This window comes from Pongo pygmaeus, chromosome 15 (genome assembly GCF_028885625.2).
Source record: "Pongo pygmaeus isolate AG05252 chromosome 15, NHGRI_mPonPyg2-v2.0_pri, whole genome shotgun sequence".
Taxonomy (NCBI): Eukaryota; Metazoa; Chordata; class Mammalia; order Primates; family Hominidae; genus Pongo; species Pongo pygmaeus.
The window spans coordinates 20,619,894-20,646,357 of NC_072388.2; the positions used below are offsets into that span (position 1 = coordinate 20,619,894).

Below are 26,464 nucleotides of genomic sequence, written 5' to 3' on the forward strand. Positions count from 1 at the left end.
CATGTCTACTACACCTTGTATGTGTAAAGAATGCTGATTTCCAAAACATTCACAAGTTACCTTATGTAATATTAGGGTGTTTCCTCTGAAGTTGTTAGGAACAAAAAGATCATATTCTCATTTTTCAGATGAAACAAAAATGCCCTCTCCTCAAAAAAGTATGTACCATGTCCAGAGTCATTCAGTGAGGCAGAGATATTGCTGGGAGCAGAACCAAGTTCTCAAGATTTTCAGCCCAAAGTTCCTGCTGTAAGAGCACACTGCATCCCCAAACGAGGACAAGATGTCAATGTGAGTATCAGCTAGAATGAACTTCAGGATTGTCCCATATTTAGCATATAAACGAGCCACCCTCTAGCCCACTATGCCAGAAAAAAAAAAAAATCCTGGCATATCACAGGACCATGAATTTTTCACACCAAAAGGAGCCTCCAGAGAAGATTTAAGGCAAGAGCCAGGAGGGATTATGGCTGCCTTCTGATCTGGGGCCATGATATGTGAACTCTGAGATGGACATGTGACACACTCAGTAGGCATTTAGAACAGAAGCCCCAGAAAGCCAAGCCACATGCCCAGGGCCTTTGGCTCCCTCATCCCCTCTTCTTTCCATTGCTCCGTATAGTGGCTACTCTTGTCCACTGTTTCTGAAGAGCACATAAACCGCTGCCCAAACCACTCACTGATAGAGCCACCTAAGGTGCAGCTGCAGGAGAGAGCCCTGGAAGTGTAACGCTGCATCTCTGGGCCTGTCATTAGCCAGCTATATGACTTTGAGAATGTCTGCCACGTCTCTGGAGTGCAGTGTAGTTTCTATAAAATAATGTGTAAGGCCTCTTCCATTTCTAAGACTATATCTAATAACTCTAATAGTTCTATAAGGCAGGTAATTCAAGAAAAGAGGAAGGAGGGACTGATTCCCAGGGACTGAGGATGTGTATCTCTTTCAACATCACATAGTCAGTTTGCCCCAGAGGAAATTTTCTCTGCTGGAGACACCACTGAGCTCCAAACTCAGGAACTTGGCAGCTGGAATTCTGGAAGTCACAACTTTCCAGGAGTGCCTCAGTGCTCTGCAGTGAAAAAAAAGAAAATGTTCTCCAAATAAAATAAGTAAAATGGAGGTGTCAAAGAACATCAAGGAGAAGGTGGCTGGATATAAAAAGATGCAAAAAAAAAAAAAGTAAATTGGTGAAAAGTCTTTTAAGTAAATAACTTTGTGTCTAACTTAATTTTTTTTTTTTTTTTTTTTGAGACAGAATCTCGCTCTGTCACCCAGGCTGGAATGCAGTGGCACCACCTCGGCTCACTGCAACCTCTGCCTCCTGGGTTCAAGCGATTCTTGTGCCTCAGCCTCCTGAGTAGCTGGGACTACAGGCGCGAGCCACCACGCCCGGCTAATTCTTGTATTTTTAGTAGAGACGGGTCTTCGCCATGTTGGCCAAGCTGGTCTTGAACTCCTGGCCTCAAGTCATCTGCCCACCTCAGCCTCCCAAAGTGTTGGGATTATTGGCATGAGCCACCACATCTGGCCCTAATTTAACTCTGAAATGAAAACAGATCAATTCATAATAATGGATAAATGATGGTGGTAACTAAAATAAAGACACTGCTGACGGCCTCACCTTAGATGGGCCCTTTACCTGCACCTGAACCTGCATTCTGAAACCCTCACAGAAAATGCAGCACAGGCTTGTCAAGCCCCATTCTGTATCAGGGGCAACCAGGGCACCAGGGACACAAAGACAATGCTCCCTAAACATGCAGTTCTCCCTTGCCTATCAGGAGTCATTCAGGTGGCAAGGGCCCACTGAGTCAGAAGTGGGGAGATACTCTGCTTCTCTGAAGCCAGGGTGCTCCCCTGGATCTGACCAGGCCATTTATTTCTCAGAAGACACTTTAGGTCACTTCTAAAGGCCAGGCTGGAACACAAAATGGCTAAGAGAAGGATGCCAAGTCCCAGACATGACCTGCCCTAAGAGGTAGCTCTGCTGAGCTGTGCCCCAGGAGTTTGTGTTAAGACTTCCTGGGCACCTGCATCATCGTGCTAAAGGCACAGTAGTAAGTGGCACTGTCTTCAGTCCTTAATGGAGAGATCACCAAGTGAAAGGCTTTCTGGGTCGGAATGTGCTTCACAGAAAACCGTCCTTGAGTAAAATCTGCAGCTTGAGATCTACTGTTATCCCCATAAAAGACAAACTGAAAGGAATAATCTGGCCTTATCCGGTACCAGAATAAATCTGGATTTGAATATACAGTGTCGTAAGTGCAGAGCAGTACCACCTCACTGCCACTCGCCACCGTCTGGTCCGGGGAACTCTGGGTTACTTTGTCACACAGCATGCCCCTGTCTGTGAAAAAGACAATGAGAAAATCGTGAATTCTGCACCCCCCAGACATAAAGTACAGCACATGCCTAGCCCAGAAGAACTCAATGAGCAGAGGCAAGAGAAAGACACAGAAATAAAGCCAAAGGCAGAAAATAACCAAAAGCCAAGAGTGCAAGAGAAAAAGCCTTCAAGAGTCAGAGAAGGAGAAATGGGGTTATAGAGCAAGTGGAATGTAAACAAATGAATCTACTTACAGAAAAACAAAAAGCTAAAGCCCACAGTAAGAATCATCTTTTCTTCATATCAGGGCAGAGGATATACAACAAAACAGGGTTCCTAAGATCTCAGAGACTATCTGACGGTTCTAATGAAAGAAGACGGGAGGAAAACAAGAGGAGACTGGCAGTGCTGACAGTCATGTGACTGATTCAGCCGTGACTCCTAGAGGCAAATGCGCTCAGCCAAGGAAACTGCTATTGCTATTATGATTTTGGCCCCAATCCATCTTGAACTAATACATATGACGATGAAAAATGGATTACTTTTAAAAAAGAAAAGAAAAGAAAAAGAAAGGAAGGGAGAGAGAGAGGAAGTGAGGGAGGAAAGAAAACTACAAGACTAATGATGGCGTTCTTGGATATCCACCTGCTACAAAAGTAGTTCACTCTCCATTTCTGTATCGCCTGGTCACAGACTGGTGTACTAGTCTATTAATCACATGTCGTACTTTGAGTGACACTGTCTCATAGCATCTAGCATGGCTCCACACACCTTGTTCTATTCAATAAATGGAATAAATGAAAGAGTACCTTGGACAACTCCCTTACTCCTCTGTGTAAAGAGGGAGGAAAGGGGGTTGGACCAGATCCTTTCTAAAATCTGTCCTAGACCTGAATTCCAGAAATCTTTGATTTCAGATGCTTGAGGGAGTGTCCTGATCCTAAGTGCTTCTTGCACTTCACCAGCTTGACTTTCCATCTCTCATTGGGCCCACCGCAGCACACACTTGGCTCCAGCTGGAAAATCCTGAACAGAGCTTCCCAGCAGGTGAACTGCCATGAGTGGGTTACAAGCTTGCTAAAATAGTGTTCAGAGTGACCGTGTACCTGGGGTGGCTGGAGCCCCTGAGCCAGCCCCTCCCAGTCAGGAGCCCTACAAATACGGTTTTCCATGTAAGCCATCAATATGACAACAGTTGGGAAGCACTGCTGTGAAAAACAGAACAGTGACTAACTCACTCCCCAAAATGCAGGAGTGTTCCTAGGAGTATTTCTAGAAGGTCCTTCATTTCCCTTTTTCCCTACATCCACTTCATCAGTAAGACCTGTCAGTTCTACCACGAAAATATATCTCCAATCCATCTACTTCTTCCATCTCCACTGCCACCACCTTCTATAAACACCATCACCTCTTACAGGGACTGCTTCAATAACCCACTAACTGGCCCCCTTGCTTCTGCTCTTGTCCCTGGACAATCCATTCTCCAGTTCTTCATAAAATGTATATCAGATGATGACAGCTGGACCTCCTTCCCAGGCCTGTAACATCTGCAAATGATCTGGCCCTTGTTTCCTCCCCAGCCTCACCTCACATCTGCTCCTTCTCTTTCTTCCCTTCAGCTGCAGTGGCCTTCCTTCTCATCCGTTCTATGTCTCTCTTTTCTAGCTACCTGAAACTCTGTCCCCAATTTTTCACAGTTCTCAGCTCCAACTAAATTAGTCACCCATGCCACCCATAACCAACCTCAATTACATCTCTGTTCTTATTTTCCCTCACGTCACTATCTGAAATCATCAGATTCATACATGTTTATTTTATGTCTCTCCCATCTCACCTCTCCCCGCCCCCCCACACACACACACACACAAACACACACACACGATAATATAAATTATATGAGGGCAGGGAGCTTATCTTTTCACTGATATGTCTCCAGCCCCTGGGCTTGTGTTGACCACATCACACACAATCAGTAAATATCTGTGTAAAAAAAAGGAATGCAATTTCTTCACTTAAAAACTAACCATTCACCTAGATTTAGCAAATAAAAATACAAGACACCCAGTTAAATGTGCATTTCAAATAAACAACAAAAATTTCAGTAATACGGGTAGTTGGGACATGCCATATTTGGAACACATTTATACTAAAAAAGTATTCATTGTTTATCTGAAATTCAAATTCCACTGGGCATCCTGTGTTTTATCTGGCAATGCTAGGCATGCAGAATACCAAAAGTAAGCACCAGGCAGGCCAGAGTCCCATCATGAGCATCTTCAGGGCCCCTGGATGTGGAAGAGGGAGGTTCAGGGCCCAGGGGCTGCCTTACTGGTGCATTGGCTGCCCAGGCCTGCACTGCCGCCTGCTGGCAGGGGTCCAGTCCACGAGACCCAGCTCTCTGCTGGCAGAAGTCCATTTCAGAGCTTCCGGTTCTCCCAGGTCCAAGGATTCTGCTCACTCCCGACCCACAGTCTCTTAGTGTCTGTCCCTGCTCTAAAGATGTTGTCTGGGCTTGATATTTATATGGAAGCTGACTGTTCCCTTCCTGGTCTAGACCATAACCATCTTCAAGTTAAACTGCTCCTCCTCTTCTAACTGCCCAACCTCAGCTACGTCTGACCATACCCAAGCACAGAGAAGTGGGTTTAATGGACCTTCGCACAGAAGGACACATCCTCTCCTATAATGCTTTACATGGAAGGTTCAGACATAACCTGAGTCCTGCTTGGGGTAGCATTATCATGACTCTCTTGCCCTGGTGTCCTTGCAATATTCCTTGAAAGGCATCCCTCCCCCAAGGAAGGGCAGGCACTTAGCACAGCAGTGCAGTATAATGGCTAAGAGTGGGATCCTGGAGCCAGCCTGCTTGGGTTCATTATCAGCTCCAGCTTTTACTGACGGTGTGACCTTAAGCATGCCCTAACTCTCCAAGTCTCAATTTCTCCATCTGCAAAATGGAGATAGTAATAGCTTTTCTCACGGGACTATTGGAAAATTTAGTGAGGTCACGCATGCAATACACCCAGCAGATAAGTGATGTATGAATGTCAGGTATTGCTGTTGCATATTTAATTTAAATGTTGCCATTTTTATTAAATAGACATATGAATAGAGTTCCTAAGAGTGTTACTCTCATCAATGCTGTTCAGGGAAAAGACGCTGAGCAAATCTAAATTTTAAAGTTGCAAAATCTAGCAAAAGATTGTTGATATGTTTTATCAATCAATGGTTAAAAAAAAAAAAGACCGATATCTTTAATTTGCTGTCAGTGCTGCAAGCATGTCCTAGAGTTCTGTGATCCCCTGAGACCTGTGATCCTCTGAGACATGAGCCAGCTGTGTTCTCCCCAAGTCCCTAAGAGCGTTAGGAGCATGAGAAGTGAGCCTTCCAGCCCCTTGTTCTTATGTCTTCCAAACGTTGTAACAGGCTTGTTCATGAGAGGCCACAATGCATGATCAAGTGACCCCGTCACTGAAGAATAAGAGAGAGCCTCAAGATTCAGTGGCCCACTAACAACGTATTGCCCCTAAGTTTCCCCACACCATCTTCCTTAAACCTACTGGCATCTGCAGCCCATGCCTCTCCCCAAGGTGCTGAGGGTCCTGCAGGCCCCACCCACCCACCAGTGAAGCAGGGCTGTCTTTCATTAGCCCAAAACTGCCACTCAAGAGGGGCCCTCAGACCAGGTGGGAGCCAAGAGATTTGGCGAACAACATCGCCCTTGCCCCACAGCTTGGATCTTGATCACTCATATCACTCAGAAGAGGGACTTTTCTGTTTCCTTTGAGGTGGGCAGCTTTGTTTTTGACCTTGTAGCGCCCTCTGCTGCTACTAATTATTCCATCTCCATAAATAGGTCATACTGGAGGTTGATAGAAAATAGGTCAGGGAAGGAAAACATTCTTTGTTCACAATTCAAGTCAAAGCTGCTTCTTCTGTCTCCATTCCCTTTTCAACTCTGAGACTGGCAGCTGCTTCTCTGTCGGCCCAAAGGGACTATCCTCCACCAGTCACCCAAAGAGGACTGTCTTTAAGGATATGAGATAGCACCCTAAGAGGATAAATGGACATTTTCTTGTCTACAAAAAGCCTAATGCAACAGTAGAGGACATAGGGAAATTTCTTTGGATGGATAGAGACAAGTGCATCTCTTTCTTATGAAAGAATAGAAACGTGATTAAAAAGGAAAAGCCTAGAAATGTCTGAACGTGTGGAAATGGGGGTGAGTGGTCTAGAGAAAGGATTTCTGCATCACTTTCTTCCTGTAGCACATCCTATCCGAGATCCCTGGGACAGACGTGGCCTGATGAATAGCAGGAAGCACACCAGGGAGGGACAAGTTCCCGTAGACAACCTCCAACCCCAGGCTGGGACAGTGCCATGGGGACCCAGGGCCTCTGCTTTGGGGAAAGACCTTGCTGAGGGCCCCATGGGCAAGAACAAGTGTGAAGAACCCTACCATGATTTTTTGCCTAATGCCCTCCACAAAGCCAACGTTTGAAGGAAAACTGTGAGGAAGAAGGGACACTCCACGGTGTTGCTGTTGCCACCTCTGGAGCAGCTTGTGGCAAGAACAGTCTTGGTCCAACCAGGTCAGTGATACTTTTTATGATGGGGCTGTGTGGGACCTGACCTGACTCTTGCTAACCAGATTTCTAAAGCCATCTGCAGGGTCTTTTCTCCTATTATTCCCCAGGGCAGGGAGGGCAAACAGATTATATCTCCATTATCAAGAGCTAACAATTGGTAGAGACTATCTGGAGCATGCTTGTAAGAAGGATTCTGAGGCCACATCTATACTCAGAGGAAGAGAGTGATGTGTCTATTAGCAATATCTACCACAGGAGCAGAAGCAGGAGGCAACCCCACACCATTTTGTATTTCCCGTTGCTGCTCTTTATGTCATTCCCTGAAATGAGCCCTGCAGAGAAAGAATAATCAGAGCCAATTCTCCATTGGATTGTCCTTTTGGTAAAGGGCAAATTTTTCCACTTCTGTCTTTTCCATGGCTTCCCTGGGATCTCATGGACCATTTCCCCTGCTATCAATTGCTGTTGCCTGCAGCCTAAGAAATAAAATTTTAAAATAAATTAGAAGTTTCTATAATTCTCTCTAAAATCATAAACAATGCGTCAAGGCCAAACACTTCCCTGGTGTGATTTATTCATATATGGACTTATCCTTGTATAATTAGCAGGAATAATCATACCCTGAGCCAGCTAGCAGAGCCCCTGGGGACAGAGACCACCCAGAGAAGGTCCTTGTTCTCCTGAGTCACATAAAGGGAGTCACACAAGGTGGGAGTGGAACTCAGGTGTCCTGAGCTCTAGTCCCAGCTCTGCTTCTGTGTATCTACATGACCTTGAGCAAATTTATCCCGCAGAGCTTCAGTATTTTCATCTCTAAAATGAGGGCATTGGCCCAGGCAGTTGTTAAATTTCCTTCCAAGTCTCACATTCTAGGATGCTAATGTGTAAAATTATAGAGCTGACCCAAGAGTTATTAGTTCATATCCCCCTGTGCATGTTGCTTGAACTCCTCATTGCCCAGCAAGAGGAAAAGGGAAAACATGCTTCTTCATTGGGGGGTAGCATAATTTCCTGGTTTACTATGTGTGACTCATCAGAGCCTGGAGGTCCAAGCCCATATGCCAATTTGAAATCCAGTTATTATTACATCTGGGAGAGAGAAAAGTGCTGAAAACAGCCTTTCGATTTGGCCACTTTCGATAGTTGGACACTATCTATTTGGCCAAAAAAAAAAGAAAAAGAAGAAGGCTCTGTCTAGTGTGATAACATTTTGTTATCTTATTTATTATCTTCATCCCTGAAATATACTCTGCTCTCTCCTATCTCCTCTCTGAAAGACAGAAAGAGGGCAGCCCTCTCCCAGGCAAAATGGGGCTCCTCTGGGGAACAGAGGGGTGTCTCTGTCAACAAAGTTGATGCCACATCCCTTTCAACCATGCTGACGCCTCTGGTTTTTGTAAAGGTGCTCACTCCTGTGGGTACTGGGTTAATAGGAAACTGACATTTGGAGCCAATACTAGAGGAATCATGAACTCAGCAAGAAATATTTGGCAGAATTTTTTTTCTATCTGAAAATTATCAGTGAGAGATTCTAATGTGCCTTAACAAGCAGGAGCAAAAGATGAGTGTTTAATACAATTCAATTTAACAAATATTTATTAAGAGTCTACAGTTATTCCCACGGATCATCTGAGTCAGTTTCTGAGGAAACATTATCATTGCCTTAAGGGAGCTGGGGGGTTGTTAACGGGCCAGAGATGGGATGAAAAATGACAACAGATTTACCTCTGGGACCAGGACATAGTTAACCACAGTGGCCCTGGGTAAGTAGCTTAGCTTCAGAAGAAAATGTGCACAACGGCATGGGTAACCTAAAACACCGGGCAATCAAAATATTCTTTTATGATTGGCTTTAGCATGTATTTTATTCTTTTGTAGGGCAGGTTTATCTTACCAATTATATATTTTCTTAAGCTGATCTGTAAAATCTACAGGGGAAAAGTATTTTAAGAATTATATGTTTCTGCAATTAGGCTCCCAGCAGTCAACAAACAAGTGGTACTTTTTGTCTTTCCAGTGATGAAAAAGGGAGCTGGCATCCCTGGTGGCCCACCAGGGTCTCCTTCCCTGGCCTAGGTCAGAACAAGCCGTAAATCAGCAGGCCGTTATCTTCTTATAAATCTGTAGAGCAGGGTGGACAACAAAAGGCAGCCTGCTAGGTTTTCAGGACATGAGTTCCTTGTGTAGCCAGAGAACCTTGGACCATCCTGAAGTGGTTGGTCCTGCTGTCCTCACAGCCTGAATCCTGGGCTGTATGAGTAGGAGAGGTGCAAGCCCAGATGACTGTTCACGATGCTGGTCCCCCTTGCATCCCTAATCATGCTAGAGACATGACCAGGATCTGAGAGGAGGAAGTTACAGCACAGCACTAACAGGGGCTTTTGGTAAAGGGCCTGGGCACTGTGTGAAGATCACCTAGATGCTCAACTTTGGGAAGGGGACTGAGTTAATTGTGAGCCTGGGTGAGTACCTCAACTCCAGAGGTAGCTTTAGCGGAACCCCTCTATACGTAACACCTGGCAATCAGAGGGCTGAAACACTTGGCCAGATAATGAATTCTCTTATCCGGTGGGAAAAGGCTGTAAAGATCAAACCACCTTTCCTATGGGTAAGCAAGAGTCTGTAGTTTATGTAAAGGCAGCAGCTCCTGTGGGAAGGAAGGAAACAGGAAATTTACATTTGGAATGGGGACGCGAGTGAGAGTGAAGCTATCTTTAAACCAAAGGTGTCAGGTTATTTGGTTTGGTTTTTGAATTATCTGGAAGTTCCAAAGAAAGAACACTTCTCCCTGAAGATTTGATTGCAAAATTCTGACTTCAAACTTCTAAAAAGATCAAATGTTAAATCAGATAGTAGGCTTGGAAAACTCTATTTCTCTATGTAAAAAGTAGAGAACTACTTTTCTTTTGTGTGCTCATTTTATTTTGTTTAGGAAGTAAGAGGATTAGATAACCTGGTGGTGAGTGGGGAGGGCAGGGACATTTGCACAGCATTTCTGGATAAATTAGATCCAAATAATCAAATCAAAGACTCTCAGCTCAGAAAATAATTAAAGATCTCCTCACCCACCTCTTTAATTTTGCAAATGAAGACAGTGAAACTCAGAGAGGTTATGAACTTGCTCAAGGTCACACAACTGATCCTGATATCAAGGTCCAGGGCAAAGCCAAGACAGCTCATAGTTCTCACCAGCCCAGACCCAAGGGAGAAAAAAAGTCATAGTCCTTGGCCACAGCAGCATCATTTGCATCCCAAACATTCTTTACCCAAGACGTAATGAACTCAAAAAGAAATCCTGAGTTCCAAAGGGAGATAAAATCATTCTGCGCCTGTTGAAAGAAAAAGCAAGCTAAAATGGAACAGTAATTGAACTTGATATTAGGGGAAAGGTGCAGCCATCTGCAGACTGAGAGGGGGGTGAAAAAAACAAATGAAAATGCTAGTCTTGTCTTCAGACAATGATTATGACCATAGAACACTACCTATAAGTTCTGCATAGCTAATTTCTTTCCCAGTGGGGTTGATATTCTATGATAGATTGCATCAGCTATGTGATTGTTTTGGACCATAGAATATGTATACAGAATTGGCTTGTTGAGCCTTCTGGTGTCTTGAAGTGAAAATCATATCTCTGGATATATCTCTCAGGCCTGAAGCCCTAGGCTACTGGAAAGAAAGATACCATGACTTGTCCTTCCTCTGAAGCTTAGAAGTTGGAGAAAAATTCTAGTTCTTGGGAAGCTCTGCAAAGCTGGGTTCATTAAGCTGACGCCACAGGTTTTTGCAAAGCCCCTCAGCACAGTGTTTAACAAACCAGTGGCTCTGGGTTGACCTTTGGGGAAGGAACACAGCTCACAGTGAATCCTGGTAAGTAGAGAGGAGCATTGAATCCTCTGCCTGAATGTATCCATTTTATGCCAATGAATTGAGATATGGCTTCTTGCCCCATCTCTGCCACATTCAAGTCCTGCTTGGCTAAACAATGCTCATGGATGTACATGTGTGCAGTGGGATGCAGCCTTTTCTAACCTCTCACAAAATCATGTAACCCCTTCACCAAACTGCTTGGTGGCTCTTCTGTGCCCTCATAGCCCTTCTAGTTTATCAGTTAGAGGAAGACAAGTGCCCAAGGGCTTTCATATTTTTAGGTCATTGTGAAAAGAGGAACATTGGCGATGTGTTTGCCTTCTTGGGAGGAAAATAATAATGATGATTTATTCATTGGTTTCTATATGCTAGTTGATGTGCTGCATTCTTTCTCTTACCACATTTAATCCTTATACCAGGTCTGTGAGTTAGGTGCTATTATTATCCTCATTTAATAGAAGAGATATATTTATATTTTATATTTCTATGGAAGCACAGAGATGTTGAATAACTTGTTCAGGCTGATGAAGTAAGAAAGAGAACCTGGAGTTTAATTCTTGGCACTCAGATTCCAGAGCTAAAAGCTTTTTAGTGAGGGGATTATGTCTAGAGGGAATGTCCCTCATGCTCTAGTCTCTAAAGTTGCTAAAATAATCCCTAAAGAACTGCGCTCTCTGCAAGTAAAGCCAGGGGTTGATCAACAGGACCACTGTGACCCAGTTACATATTCTTAATCCTTACAACATCATCAAGCAGTTGCTGTTTTCCCCACTTTACAAGTGAGGAAACTGAGGTGTAGCAAGTTAGGAAACTTGTCCTGAGTTTTAAACTCAAGCCTACCTGCCCCAAAGCCTGAGCTCTTTTAAATTAACTGCAACTGCTGACCAGTTGGATTAACTAATTACTTAACTAATAAGACAACAACCTAATAGGCTGTAAGGTAAAAAAGTAATCAGATTTGTTCTATAGGTCCCCTCCCTTTTCAGGAATAGCTATACAATTGTATAATTTTATGCTTCCCCTGGGAGAGTGGGTGGAGCCCTGGCTCCCAGCCCGTGGTGGAAGGGTCTTGGCAGTATTTGTAAAGCAGTCTGTGGGGGTGTAACTCAGGGCGGATCTGAGAAGCTGGTCTTTGGAAAGGGAACGAAACTGACAGTAAACCCATGTAAGTCTGAATAACGCTTCCAAATTTCTCCCTGGAACCCTGATTTCCAAATTTTCCATTCTGTTTTATAACCCAAGTCCAAACTACAGCAGTCCCATTAATGGATTCCAATGCAAACAACTGCTGGTGTATTCCTACTACACGCAGGTCTCTGCTGTTTGCCCTCATGTGCTATTTTATCTAATAGCTGAGAATGACAGTATCAATGGAGCACTGAGTTAAGGAGTCAGACTGTTCGAAGGCTTCATTCTTCATTATAATTGGTGAGATTTTCCATGGGACTAAGAGAAAATTGATTAACTCTCTGAGCCTCTATTTTCCTCCTCTGTAGAATGGGGGAGGCAGTTGCTGTTCCCATTTTACCACAGCGGGCATGCTGTGAGGGGATGTTGGTACATTTCCAATAAGGGGACAATGAGTGTGAAGAGAAAGGAAGGCCCCAGGTGGTCCATAAACTCTTCCACCAGTCCCACACTATAAACAGCTGGTTTTATCAGGGGGATTCTTGGATGACAAGTAAGCACTTAAGTAAACATCAAGGGGAGTTTGGGCAACTGAGTTTTTGTAGATCCTCGTGTTATTGTGTTATACTGGAGCCAATAATAAGCTGACATTTGGAAAAGGAATAACTCTGAGTGTTAGACCAGGTATGTTTTAATGAATGTTATTTGTTTCCAAACATAAGCCACCATCCTTAGAAATTCAGTGAAAGATAACTGAATCTCCTGCCCAGTTATTAGCATCTTTCACCATGGGTCTTTCTGGAGAAAATGACAATGTGGGCAGCCCCTGACTGCAGCCCCTTTGGGACTGTTTCTTTAACACCTTTAAGTACTTGGGAATGTTAAGTGTATTTTTGTTAATGTAGGAGATATGTGTCTGACAAATGGAATCTGAATTGAAGTTTTAGTGTGTAGGGGCAGAAAGCATTTAGAAAGGACAAAAGAAGGACAGATTAGACTAAAATACATACCAATGGCTGGGAGTATGCAATGCAACCTAATCCAAAAGGAAACAGTGAGATGTAGCCTGCTGATTAAACAACTGAGCCAGCACTCCGTGTCAGCTGACTTGTCTTCCCAAAGCTTCCATGTTGGTGCGATTAGGAAAAGAATTGTCTAATCCCCATAACTCAAAATCTTGGAGCCAAGCTAAATTGGGTAAAGCCGTGTAAGATTTTCTGGTACTGACACTGACTACAAGCTGATATTTAGGGAAAAGTTAAGATTGAAAGCAAATATTCAAATTAGTCAGAAAGACCATGAACTTCTGAAAACAAGCCCCAGGGTGCTGTAAACTGCTGCATTTCTAATTGGGTCCTCATGGAACATTTTCATCTCCGCCTTGTCTGAGCTTTCTGCATCAGAGAAGCCCCTTTTGATATCCACTCACTTCTGCGTCCCTCATTGAAAAGGTGGCAACTAAGCTTAGAGAAGGATTCCCTAATCCAAATGCAATACTCAGGGGAATATTTTAAGCATTGCTCCACCATTCTCAAAACAAACCTAATTTCAATTAACTTGAATGTAGCTGAAATTTTGTTCCATGAGGGAATCTCTGCTTTCTATGATAAAGGAAGCTCATTTCAAACAATTGTTTGGAATTTAACTTTTGCTCATAATTCCCAAAAGATACCAACTATTCAATGAGTATCTCAAAATAAAACTACTTTCATGACCAAATTATTATCCCCATTAGAAAGGCTAGAATCAGAATGTCATAGTATGTATTATGTGAACTCCATGCGACCTTCATAAGGTTTCTTATGCCTAAAACAGCATAAGAGAGAAAAGCATTCCATGCTAACCTGTGTGTTCCCTGGTTAACAAGGGTCTAAAGAGCAGGTGAGCCAGCTGCTCTATTTCCAAACTGGATTGGACATTTAGAGTCCTGCAGATATTAAAAATGATAATCAGGAAAAGCACACACAATTCTACTTTTATTTATAATTCCCATCTTTCCCAAAGAACTGTTATAAATTCTCTCCCAAAGGTGTTATATTCATGCTTCTTTTGGTTCCTCTATTTGTGATGTGTACTGAGTGAAATATTTGTTGAGATTCAAAAACCCCATGAGATTTAACTTAAGCTTTCCCTGTCAGAGAGATTCTAAGAGCTAAAAGATGGGAAGCTGGTATTTGGGAACTAGATTAAAAAGAAAATCCAAATTAATCCCAAGGAGCAAGGCTCAATAGATAGTTATTTAGACATAGCATGTCCACCCTGCAAGCCTAGTTGCTCGGTTGACTGGGCTGCCCCTATCTTAGTCTTGCCTGGAAGAGAAATAAGTTGTTTGCCCCATACCTGTCTTGAGAAATGTCAGCCTCCAGACCTGAAAGCTTCTTGTGATTTGGTTTATTTCTGTAGAGTTTATTATTATACACAGTGTTCTGGAAGTAATAGAAAAGTGCATTAGAAGCTCCTGCAAATGGAAATGAAATGTAAATTTAGATTGTAAATACAAGACTGCAGTAAATAGATAGCAAGAAAAAGGATGAAGAGATTAGAAATTTGCCACATTTCTCTAACCCTAAAGGGATGTTTCTATAAATAGTTTAAAACTGTTGAAGATGAAAGGGGAGGAGGAAGGAGAACAGAGGCAAACAGATTTTCTCCTAATCCTTTCCATTTGGCAAAATTAGAAATGGTTTTTCAATTAAATTTCCCTGAGCAGAGGAAGAAACCATGTCTGTTTCAACACTAAAGTTCTTGTGGGTGGGAGTCTCTAGAGTTGATTTTGAGGATGGCTCCCTGTTAGTGACAAGTGCTGGTAATGCTCCTGTTGGGGAAAGGGGATGAGCACAAAAATAAATCCAAGTAAGTGTGGAGGGACAAGAAGATCTCACGGCGCAGAATTTCCCCTGGATTTTCTGCGTTGCCTTTTCACCTTTCCTGTCTTAGCAGGACAAATTAGGTCCCAGATGAGCAGGCCCTCGCATTCAAACCGGAAATTTTAAGGAGGAAGCCAGATTAACTTTACTCGGGAGACCTAGTAGACTCTGACTTTAAAGATTCTTTTAATCCAGCTGTTTTTAGGGAGAGCTCTGTAAAAGATGAAAGAAATATTTTTTTAAAAAAGTTAAAATTCTATGGGGTGAAAACAAAGATGTTAAATATTTGATTGGCAAGGAAACTGGAAAATCTGGACCATGTCTACAACTGCTAAAGGAGGCTTTGTGAAGGAGAAAATGAGCAGCCCAAGGAGACCCCGTCCTAAACTTCTCTAGCTAGTGAAATTCGGGCCATTCTCTGCCACAGCCTTGGACTGCTAGGAGGGCAGATCAGATGTCTTCCTCAGTGGGGAGAGGTGGGCCCTCACTGGCAGTTTCTGTAAAGCCTTGTGCTGTGGTGTAACTCAGGGAGCTCAGAAGCTGGTATTTGGCCAAGGAACCAGGCTGACCATCAACCCAAGTAAGTATGACAGGGTGAAGCTACATGCAGCTGGCTACAGTCTTTTCCTTTCTAGACCATGTCCTGCAAGCTCTCCTTGAGGGGCGTATACTCATTTTGCATAGTCCTTTGTAGAGAAGCAGACCAGGAAAGACAGGAAAACCCTCAAATTTCCACTTTTAAACACATCCCTGTAAAAACTGTCTTGCTTCCGTCCCCTTCTACAATCAGTTTCTAGTAAATCAGAATCCGGTGAGTTGATATGCAATTTCAATGAAAAAAAAAGCAGAGAAATAGTTACCCCAACAAGTGCAAAAAGTAGAAACTACCTGAGTACCAGCCAAGGGAAGATAATTAGGAAAGAAAAAAAAAAGAAAGAAATGGGTTACTGGAACTGTGATGGCAGCTTAGTCACAAAGAAAATGATAAAAAAAAATTAAGATTAAATTTTAAAAATCTTTAAAGATATATACATATATATATATATCTATATATATATAATCTATATATATCAGGGCTCCATTGTCCTCTGGAACCCCAGCACTCACCTACAGCAGCTGCATTCTGGACTTATTATCAAATAACCTATAAACCTGTAGTTTAATGAAGAGTTGAGCAATCGAGACCACATTGACCCCCAGGACCCTTTTGCAAAGAGCAGCTTCTGTTCCTGTTTCTGTAAAGCCTTCTGTAGCTGTGAGAATAGTGGAAGTGGCAACTATGAACTGACATTTGGAAAAGGAACTCTCTTAACCGTGAATCCAAGTAAGTTTGAAGGGAGTGAGGGAAGGGGGGATTCAAACACTTCTGATTTAAATTACTTGCCATTTAAAGTAATTTAAATGGAATCCAAAACATTCCAGCTTAGGTTCCAAATCTAATGTTTGTGCTGGGGGGATATGGTGCCCATCAGAGGGATTAGAACTCTACTGTACGAAGACTAAATTACTTTCAGCCCAAAACATTCCTATCATTCATCTTAAACAAGATTATTGGTGCAAGGAGAAAAACTGAATACAGAATCCTGAGGGATTCAGCTAAGGGTCAGGAAATGTTTGCCAAAAAGATAAAGAGGAAATTGGCATATTGTGACTATGCAAATGCAGTAGACCAAATATAAATTGTCCTGACTTAGCTACTAACACTCCTCTTAAATTTATCACCTGAAATAGTGGGACCCTGCAACTTCATTAACTAATGCTGAAAATTCTATAAGCAAGCTCCTTTTCTTCTTTTACCTTCACTTTATCTCTCTGAAAAGAACTGTTCTCAATCCCCAGTCTGGTAACTGAGGTCCTGTGGGTGGAACTGTCTGGTTAACTCAGGCAGAGCATTTAACCCCACTTTTTCCTTGGTTACCAAAATAATGGATTCAGCCTCCACTTTACTTGGTTCACCTGAGAAGGGGAAAATTCATCTGTCCTCTGAGTCGTGAGAATAGAGTGGTACATTCTCTCCTTCAAATATACACCCACCCTTCCCTAATGGTAATGTGTGAGTACTTAGAAAAGTTTTTAAATGTTAGATATAAAAGTAAGGCACTGTGGTTGCTAATGGCACTTCTTGAAAATCTGTGCTGCTGGTGGGCTTCTGAAAGTGGTGCTTATAAACTAAGGCTGGAGAAGACTGACTTGTAAAATTCAGATAAAATGAAAATGGGAAAAACTTATTAAAGGGCCCCAATCTCCTAAGTGCCCTGATGTTGAGTAAAGGCCAAATGCCCCAGTTTTACTTACTCAGATCTGCTTTCTATGATTAAGAAGAGATGCACACTAAAGAGAGGCACTTTGAAAAACACAGCCCAGGCAAAATTCTTAAAAAGACTGGCTCTAGTGGTGGGGCGGGTGGTAAAGGACTCAGTGACACCGTGCATGCAGCATTGAGGGAGTTAATGCAGACTTGCTAGCAGACACCTTGGAATGTTCTGGGATAGGCCCTGCCTGAAGAACATGCAGTGTGGTTAGCCATCAAGTTCCCATGTGCAGAAGTGCCTTGCTCAGCAGGGGCAAAATCAGCACGTCTGTGGCAACAGCAACAATGAATAATATATGATGTTAAATCCCAGGCGTTCAGCAGTCTCCACTGAGGTCTTATCAAATTAAAGCTTCAAGGGGATTCATATAAACATCCCAGGAGACTCAAGGACTCAGTCGCTTTACAGAGGCCAAGGCTAGGGACCAGACAGTAGCCTTTTTTCTTTGGTTTCTTACCAGAAACACACTAGGGCAGGGCTCTGCAGTGGGTTTTCCAGGATGCAGAGAAGCTGGGAGCCCCTGTCAGCACTTGGTCAGCCTCTTAGGGGACTGAGAACTGTAACAGCTCCTACCCTTTAAAATGTTGACGAGGTCAGGGAGTTTGACAGCCTAACCAGGCAAAGAAAATATCTATGCAAGGCTAGCATTCTTCCAGAGCTCTGGACAGTAATTGTATGCCAGATTTTCCATGCAGTGGACTCTTTAGCTGCAGGAACTACATGGCAAGGCTGGTGTCCAAGGAACCCATGATTAAATTCTGTTTTCCTGCAGTAAGTGGAACACAGAGATTATTGCCACAGCAACACTTTGGTGCCTGTCTGTTTGAGGGCCTCAGCTGAGGGCAGGCATCTGGTTTTGCTTATGTTCTGTGGAGGCTGAAGAGAGGGTGGGAAGCTCTTTAGACAGTGAATACTGTGAAATAGTGAAGAGATGGGAAGGGTCGTTTGAATCCCTGACTGCTGTCCTTAAAAAAAATGGATACATCTTCTTAGCTAAATAATAGCTTCACCCTTTTCATGATAGTAAGCAAGCTAAAACTTTAACCCTTTGTAATAAGTGGTTGCTTGAAGACATGACTAAACAAGCTAGCATAAATTCAGTCCAAAAAAAGTCTGAGTTAAGAAAACTAAATTCAATTAAAGAGGTGTCTGTTTTTCATACCCCTGGGGGACAGGGTTTGATCATCACCACATCATGAAACTGCCTGGATTTTGCTCTTCACATTTTTTGTGACATCCAGACACAGCCAGGGTGACTCCCAGGATTCCTGTGGTTGTGTCTGTTGGCAACAGAAGCATTGTTTGGTCAAGGGATGAAATTTACAGGAACCCCAAGTAAATGTGCAAAAGCCTGCCTCTAACAGAGACCTCACTTAACCCTACCACTGTGGCCACTGGGCTGCTCTGTGAGGTCAGAACACCTCAGGTGAGACTGTGGAGTAACCAGATGTCCTGGTTTTCATGGGATTCAGGGGTTTTCCAGGACAAAGGTCTTTCTTTGCTAAGCCCAGAATGATCCCCAGGATAGTTAATCACCATAACGAGGCACAGATAAAAACTTTTTTCTGTGAGCTACTACTTATATTTCACCAAATTCAAGACTGACAAAAAAGCTGCGTTGTGTGAAAGCTCAGTTAAATGTGCCCATCATTTTTATTTCTTATGCTAAGGCATGAAGGGAAGCTCAGGAGATACTGTTTCATGAGGCTACAGTCTAAACCTCATCTAATGCTAGTCAGTCTCCAAAAAGCTGAACACTCTCCTCTTGTCTCCTTGTAATCAATTCATTGTCATCAGAAATGTGTGACACCTCGAGGGGAGGGGAGGACGTGTCTTGAAAACTGATCGGAGAAATTGTCCTGAAAATGATGCTGTAAAATGGAAATGAGACCTTTAGAAAGAGAGATGCTGAACATGAGAAATCAGTAAGCCTCAAGACAAAAACCAGAGGAAATGGAGAGAGACGGGAGGCAGGAAGCCGGACCTGGGGGGAACGTGGCAGGTCAGTGTCCCAGGACCAGAGGTGGAAATGGTCTTCGGACCTTTGGTGGGAAGAAACTGAGCCTCACAGACCCAGGCCCCTTTGTGTGAGTTTATTCTCCCCAGAATAAAAAAAGGAGGAAGTCTGTGAGCTTCAGAAGTTCCCCTAGGGTTCTTGTAAAGGCCTCCAGTGCAGTGCTAATGCTGGTGGTACTAACTATGGAAAGCTGACATTTGGACAAGGGACCATCTTGACTGTCCATCCAAGTAAGTGTAACAAGACACAGCAGTATACTGGAAATTATGGAATTTCACCCCAGTGTCAGGTTTTAAAGAACCAGATATTGCTTAAAGTTAAGTGGTGTCCTCTGAGGTCCCTTCTCTTCTTTAATCTCAATATTCACAGATTTCCTTTTGGACCCTGAGTTGTTAGGTCTGTCTCCCTGCTGTGTGTACAGCTGACCTTAACCCTGGAAAGTCAGAATCTTTCCTGCTTTCAATGTCTTCTCTGGAAGTGATGCCCTAACTTTTTTGAGGGGGAGGTCATCCTTTCCAAATGACTCCCCTGAGTAACCTGTTCTAATGTTTAGTAGCATTCCCTGTCAGAAAGTCCTTCCTTACATCAATCTTAAATTATTCTTGGTATAGCCAAGGCCATTTCCACCAGCATCATCCACAATAAAGAGGAAAATTGAGAGCGGAGTTTGAATAGGTATGTGGTATTTGATTCAGAATGGGTTTTAAATGAAAGTGGAGAGGGAAAAAATGAAACCTGAATGGGAATCTGAGGTCTTATTTCAAATCCCTCTCTGTTTCCTGTCTGTCATCTCCTTTTGCTTCTATAGATGCAAAACTATAGAGAGAGAGGGGGGGAGAGAAAGGATAGACAGAAATAAACATCCACTGTGTCCATTCCCTATTGCTGAAACCACCATGCAAGGGATTACAATTAATTCCAAAGAGTTTCAGGTACACGGCTTAATACCTTTCTCCTCGTGGTGACTTGTATCCGGGCTGATAATTAGAGCAGATAGAAAGATTTGGCTTTGGTGTGTTTGCCGCTGCACCCTGCTGGGAAGAGACAGAAACTTGACTGTTTTTTAAGACACATAAAGTTCCTTCTGACAGTCGCTGTAAAAGTCCCTGAAGCAGGGAGATGCGTGACAGCTATGAGAAGCTGATATTAGGAAAGGAGACACGACTAACCATGAAGCCAAGCAAGCTGGAAAGACCTAAACTCACAGTGTTCCTTATGTACATTTGCTCCCTTCCCCACTTCAGGCCTTTTGGCTGTTTCCTGTAGGGATTCTAAGGGAGTCAAGTGGAAATGGATTAAAGAGAGTCTGAAACCCCGTGGGTGCTCAGAAATGATAAATGAAAGGAATAAGAGACAGAAAGGGAAACAAAGTTGAAAAGCAGGAATATGTCTTTCACTGCAGCTTGATAAGACTGAGATGTGAGGTGGGTGTCAGAGAAGGGCGTCATCGCTCCAGTTGCTATTGCAGAACACTCTGTTTTCCTAGGATCCCTATCAAGGGCAGTGTCCTCTTATGCCAAAGGGATGAGTCAAGTCCCTATATTTCTGGAGTAGCTGTCCTTGTGCAGGCAGAGTTGGTCAGGCAGATAGCACAATCCCAGTTCAGTGTGTATGGAGGAGGCCACCTGACATTGCCACCTGTATCTGCTCCATTCTGTGGCAGCATAATAAATTCATGCCAGGTGGGTGTGGATTTGGAATATGCCAGTGCCACTACAAGGCTGAATGTTGAGTTGTTGTGATCATCTTGAATGTGTGAGATGCCTCCAAGTGAAGTCTGGTTCTAATGAGCAGGGTGCAGGTTGGACCAATATTGCCCATTTTCTGTTGAGTTTCTCCAAGCCCAGTAGTGTGGGAGCCAACATTGAGAGACTGACATTTGAGCTAGGGATCCTATTGACTGAAATATGCCAAAGGGATCTGAAAGGTCAAAACTGCCTTCAGAGCTCAGCCTTTGTTGTTAGCTCTCTGGCAGTTGTCATTACAGCAAAATGCATCCACTTAGAAAGCTCAGCTCTTCATTAGGCAGACAAATGAGAACAACATATTGACCAGAGATAAGGAGTTGGGAGCCCAGATCTCTGCCTCTGAGAGCCTGGCATTTCCAGTTCTTTAATCACGTGAGCCGGCGAGCGTATGCTGTCTCAGAGAAAGCAGATCAATGGTGTCTGAGGACCTGGTGTCACCAAGCTAGGGCTTAGAGATGGAAATGAGATGCAGATGGAGATGTTGTGTGAATTGGGGAATAATAGAGAAGGGAGGAGGAGACAGGGAGTTCAATGATGCTTTTTAAAACCGGCATCATGTGAGAAATTGTAATGACACAAAGGTGAAGAAGTATGTATTGCATATAATCCTAGCGAGTTTCCTACCATTCCCAACAGAATCTGGCCTCACTGTGGCCCCAACTCACAGATCCTATAGGTAATGCTGAATCGTACCTGAGATGCCTTTTGAAATGGCATCAAGACTGGGCTCTAAAATCTTTAAGAGTCACCTGTCAGTTATTGTAAAGGTTTGGATGGCTGTGTGACAACCTCCTACGACAAGGTGATGTTTGGGCCAGGGACAAGCTTATCAGTCATTCCAAGTAAGTCTCCCTGGGGTGCTGCCTGTGGAGTGCGCTGGGGCTAACAGTCTCATACATTAGGGCTTAAATGACTGTGCAGATGGCATCGTGGTTGAGGACCCAAAATTGAGAGAATCGAGATACATTGACTCTGATCAGAAAAAAAGGTCGTGGAATCGCAAATATAGGTTTAGTCCTTAAAAGGTAGCATAGATAACATGGGACTTGAACATGGCAATTTGAAAAACAACCTGTGGTCTATCAGCACGTTCTCACTGCACATGGGGGATAAACGGGGAATAAGCAACGGACATTGCATGATAGGGGTGCTAGAGAAGTGAGGCAGGTCAGAAAGAAGCAAGGTGATCAGAGCCTCATATGGGGTTAATCTAGAGAAGATGAATTGTTCCATAAGTTTCACAAAGAAATAAAGTCCAAAGATATAAAGAGTCCTGATTAAAATCCACTTCAGAATCATATGATCATCAGGAGAGAAATTAAGTCTTAAAAGAAAAAGAATTTTTTAAATGCCCGAGCATAAAACAAATGGACCTACACCTTTAATTAGACAGCAAGCAGCACAAGATGCATGTTAGCCTTCCTTTTAATCCCCTCTCAGGAGGAATCAGTCCCTCCAGCTGCACATGGTCACAGCTGCTGTAAGCCCTGGAGCTCCTTCCCAGTAATACCCTTGCTCCTGTGCCTGCACAGGGAAAGGAGATGCCTGCCTGCCTACCAGTCTGCCTTTTGGTCCACCGCTTGGTGGGGCCCCAGGTGTAACCTCTGGCTGTCTCTTCTGCCTGGTTTTTGTTGAGCTTCCTATCACAGTGGAACACCGGTAACCAGTTCTATTTTGGGACAGGGACAAGTTTGACAGTCATTCCAAGTAAGTCAAAGAAAATTTTCCATCACCATTGTGTTGAGCAAAAACTTTAAATTGCAGAAAGAGCTGTCAAAGTCTGCTACTCTATTTCTCTGCTTCTAGGTATAACTTTTTCTGGACCAGAGTAAAGAGGCCCCCCCACCCACCCCGAGAATGATTTATGCTTGGACAGATCTTTATTTCATTCCTTGAACTATCTATCTATCTATCTATCATCTATCTCAGAAATAGTTGTTTTTAACAGTTAATTCTGTGCCTCACCCAAATTGTCATTAACTAAATGCAGATGTGCTGCCACACTGATAAACTTCATTGGAAAAAAAGAAAAAACCAAACCCAGAGAATGTTCCTTGAACATTCCTGAAGTGGGGGGGCAGGCGATGTCACTTGCAGTGACAGCTGGCCTCTCTAGCTCACCCCCCACATCTGTGCCAACCAGAGAAGCTGGGCCCTTTGTGGCACAAGCCTCAGGAGCAGAGAATGGAGGGACATTCTCAACTGAGAGGAGAGGGACTAGGAAGCTAGAAGGGAAATGAGGTGACTCTACAGAAAACCGAATATGGGATGGTGTAAAAGGATGAGAAAGATGGCAGGGGGTCCACACTCCCTCTTGTATTTAGACCTGGGGGAATGCACTGATAGATACCACCTGGAGAGAGAAAGAGGATTTCTGTTTCTCTCTGAGGAAAAATGTGGCAGAAAAATCAAAACAGATCGCACATGTCAAGCCTCTCCTAATTACAGCCTTTCATTCCGGTTTCTCTCAGCTGTTCCAGCAGGAAACGGTAGGAAAGGGTCATTGGTGCCTTTGATGTTGTGGAAGCATTGCAGGAAGGAGATTTGCAAGAAACAGGGCAGGGGCTTGCAGTAGAGTTTGGAGAGTTTAGAATGATGGTTTTTGCAATGACTTAGAACACTGTGTATCTAACTTTGGAAATGAGAAATTAACCTTTGGGACTGGAACAAGACTCACCATCATACCCAGTAAGTTCTTCATCCTTGGTCAGGAAATCAGCCTGCATAAGATTCTGGGGGTCATAGTAGACATGCAGGCTTAGAGAATTTTCATCTGTCCTTGTTCATAACTGGTAGAGACAGGTGGCAGCCAAATATCTGAGTTTTCCGGGGGAATTCCAGTCCTGACTATTTAATTCAAAACTAGAAAATATGATTCACAATTCTGTTTTTGCTGCTGCCATCAAGTGCTAATGTGGCATGTGAAGAGAACTCAGGCAGAATGACTGCATCTTCACTTTTATCTTGTGTGATAATTTTAGCTTTGAGTACTGCAAGCGTTTGGGAGAAATGGTAGAAACATAGAATATCAAAGAGACAAGCAAACCAAGAGACCCAGAGAGGCAGGCAGACGGAACGTCGGGCAGTATAATTTTACAAAACTAATTCAGTGTTGTGTCTCTCTCTGCAAATAGCAAGGTATCAGGAAAGGTGCTAAGAGCTAGTGCTCTGGGTGGGGCAGAATTATCTAAATAGAAGACTAAGCACTGATCTCAGGGGGAAAGTTTAAACTTGGAAATCTCTGGGTTTGGTTTTTTCTTTTTTTCCAATGAAGTTTATCTATGTGGCAGCACATCTGCATTTAATTAATGACAATTTGGGTGAGGCACAGAATTAACTGTTAAAAGCAACTATTTCTGAGATAGATAAATGATACAGAGAGAGAGAGAGAGAGAGATACTGGATATATATACACAGTTAATGACAATTTGGGTGAGGCACAGAATTAACTGTTAAAAACAACTATTTCTGAGATAGATAAAAGAGAGAGAGAGAAAGAGAGAGATACTGGATATATATACACAGGGTAGAAGAATGTGAGAAACATGGGCAAATATATTCTTTTGCATCTACAATTAAAAGCTGTGGAAAATTTGAATATGTTCACTTTGTAACCAAAGAAAACCATACAAAATGGAACAAAAAGCATGCTTGCAAGAGCGAGAACTGGAAGTATGGAACCTTTCTGTCTTAACCACTCAGTTGCCTAGAAGAATCTTTTTTCTATTTTGCTGCATTAGAAATTAAAGGCAGGAGTATTGAGGATTTGGGTAGGTAAGATTTTATAGTGACAATTACATTACAAAGCACCTCCCAGCTAGGTTGGATAAAGCACCTTTAAACATCAAAGTCTTTTTCTTCTTTCTGAATAAGATAGAAAAATGGTCTCTCCTCACTCTGTGTCTAAGGACAGAGGGCTCAGAGAGTTCCAGACTTACAAAGTGAGACTGCAGCAGAGCTGAGCCATGGGACCTGGAGGGACCCAGTGACAGTCAGTCTGCTCCCTCCCACAGGTGCTATAGTAGCCACAACCGTTCAGGGAACTGTCCCCAGGCGAGAACGTAACACACGCAGGGAAAATCCCACTGCTACTAAGAGCAACTCAGCATAAGAAAGCCTTACCCAGCAAGGGACAGTCAGAGGGGCTCTAAACCAGAGCCCCAAATATTTGAAAACTTTATGTGGAAACCAGCTATAACAAGTTCGTTTTCCAAGCCGTGCCTCCAGAAGCTGTTAGTGGTTGGTAGTTGCTAAGGGTTTTGAAACTAGAGGACATCACAGCAGAGTGGAATTATTTGGAACAAGGGGCTACGATTAGAATTAATGAGATGAAAGAAAATTCTGGCTAGAAGACTAGAAAAATCCTGAAAGAAAAGATACAGTAAACCTTGGGGGAGTTGTAGCATTTATCCTAGTCCAAGCAGCAAAGAGCAGACAGAAGCCAAATTCCAATAAACAACTGGCCTTTTTACTTTTACAAGTTTCTGCAATTATCACAATGTCTTCAGCTTCTTGGGCAAATATCAACAGGTCCTAAATGCGAAGTGGAACAGTCCTCTGTTTCCAGAACCAAGTAACTTAGCCCCATCCCACACACCACCCATGCTCAACCACTGTTTTTGTAGAGGAGTTTGATGCTGTGTGGACTATGGAAACAAGCTGGTCTTTGGCGCAGGAACCATTCTGAGAGTCAAGCCTTGTGAGTATAAAACACACTCAAGTCCTAACCTGGGTTTCATTGCATATTAAATAAACTTTTTCTGGCTGGGAAGTATTTGATTCTAAGGAAAGGAAAAGTGAAATTCCAAGTGCAACACAAGCATTTCATTAGTGTGATTCATTAAGAATTTCCATGTGTTGCCTTCAAGAGCGTTAATCACATCCATTCACTGGTGAGACCTACAGTTTTAAAACTGAGTTAAATTTGAAAAAAAAAAAATTGTCACCATCTCTGTGGACCACAGTGCTTGCTGTTTGGGTGTCTAGACTTCCAAAATGGAACCTCAATCTGTAGTTTCGAGCTTGGAGATTTATCCTGAGCCTGTGACTTAGAGATATGTAAGAAAAGCTGCACACTGCTGGGCTTTGTAGGGCATTTGTGGGATCGGTGTCATGAAAAAGCCTGGGTAGACAGGTTGGTGAGGAGACACTGGTGACAGGTGTCTGCCCTGTTTCTGTAAAGCTGCTGACAGCCCTGAGAAGAAAAGCAGTGGAGACAAGCTGACTTTTGGGACCGGGACTCGTTTAGCAGTTAGGCCCAGTAAGTCTGAGCAGAAAGTAAGATATTTATGCCTTTTCCTATCATTTGTTCTAGCCTGACATTTGAGTTGTCCTCCTTTGGATTCCAGATCAACAAACCATTGTGTCTTTTCATACTCCTTTTAATATTTGTGGCTAAGGGCCCTCCATTCTTCCCATCTCTCCTACATGAGGGTCCTGGGGCCAGGTCCACATTCATAAAGAAGCCAACAGTGATGCAGTTGTTTGGCAGTGTGTCAAGAAACTGCAGTCATCATCTCCAGGGCCCTTACTTTCTCCAGGGCCCTTACTCTGGTTATGTGTGTTTCAAGCTTTTATGCCAGCAACAGAGGAGAGGGAGAAGTGACCAG

The 26,464-nt window shown here is 43.2% G+C and overlaps 1 protein-coding gene and 2 gene segments (V, D, J or C); 2 read left to right on the forward strand and 1 right to left on the reverse strand.

The window, feature by feature from the left end:
• LOC129012897 (T cell receptor alpha chain MC.7.G5-like) overlaps positions 1–26,464 on the forward strand; it is a 595,859-nt gene that overhangs the window by 511,289 nt on the left and 58,106 nt on the right. The window lies entirely within an intron of this gene.
• Positions 1–26,464, forward strand: part of LOC129012899 (T cell receptor alpha variable 41-like) — a 188,552-nt gene that overhangs the window by 158,311 nt on the left and 3,777 nt on the right.
• Positions 1,250–2,757, reverse strand: LOC134738130 (T cell receptor delta variable 3-like). The segment is given in 2 exon segments: positions 1,250–2,348; positions 2,582–2,757. Coding segments are annotated over 2 exon segments (372 nt in total).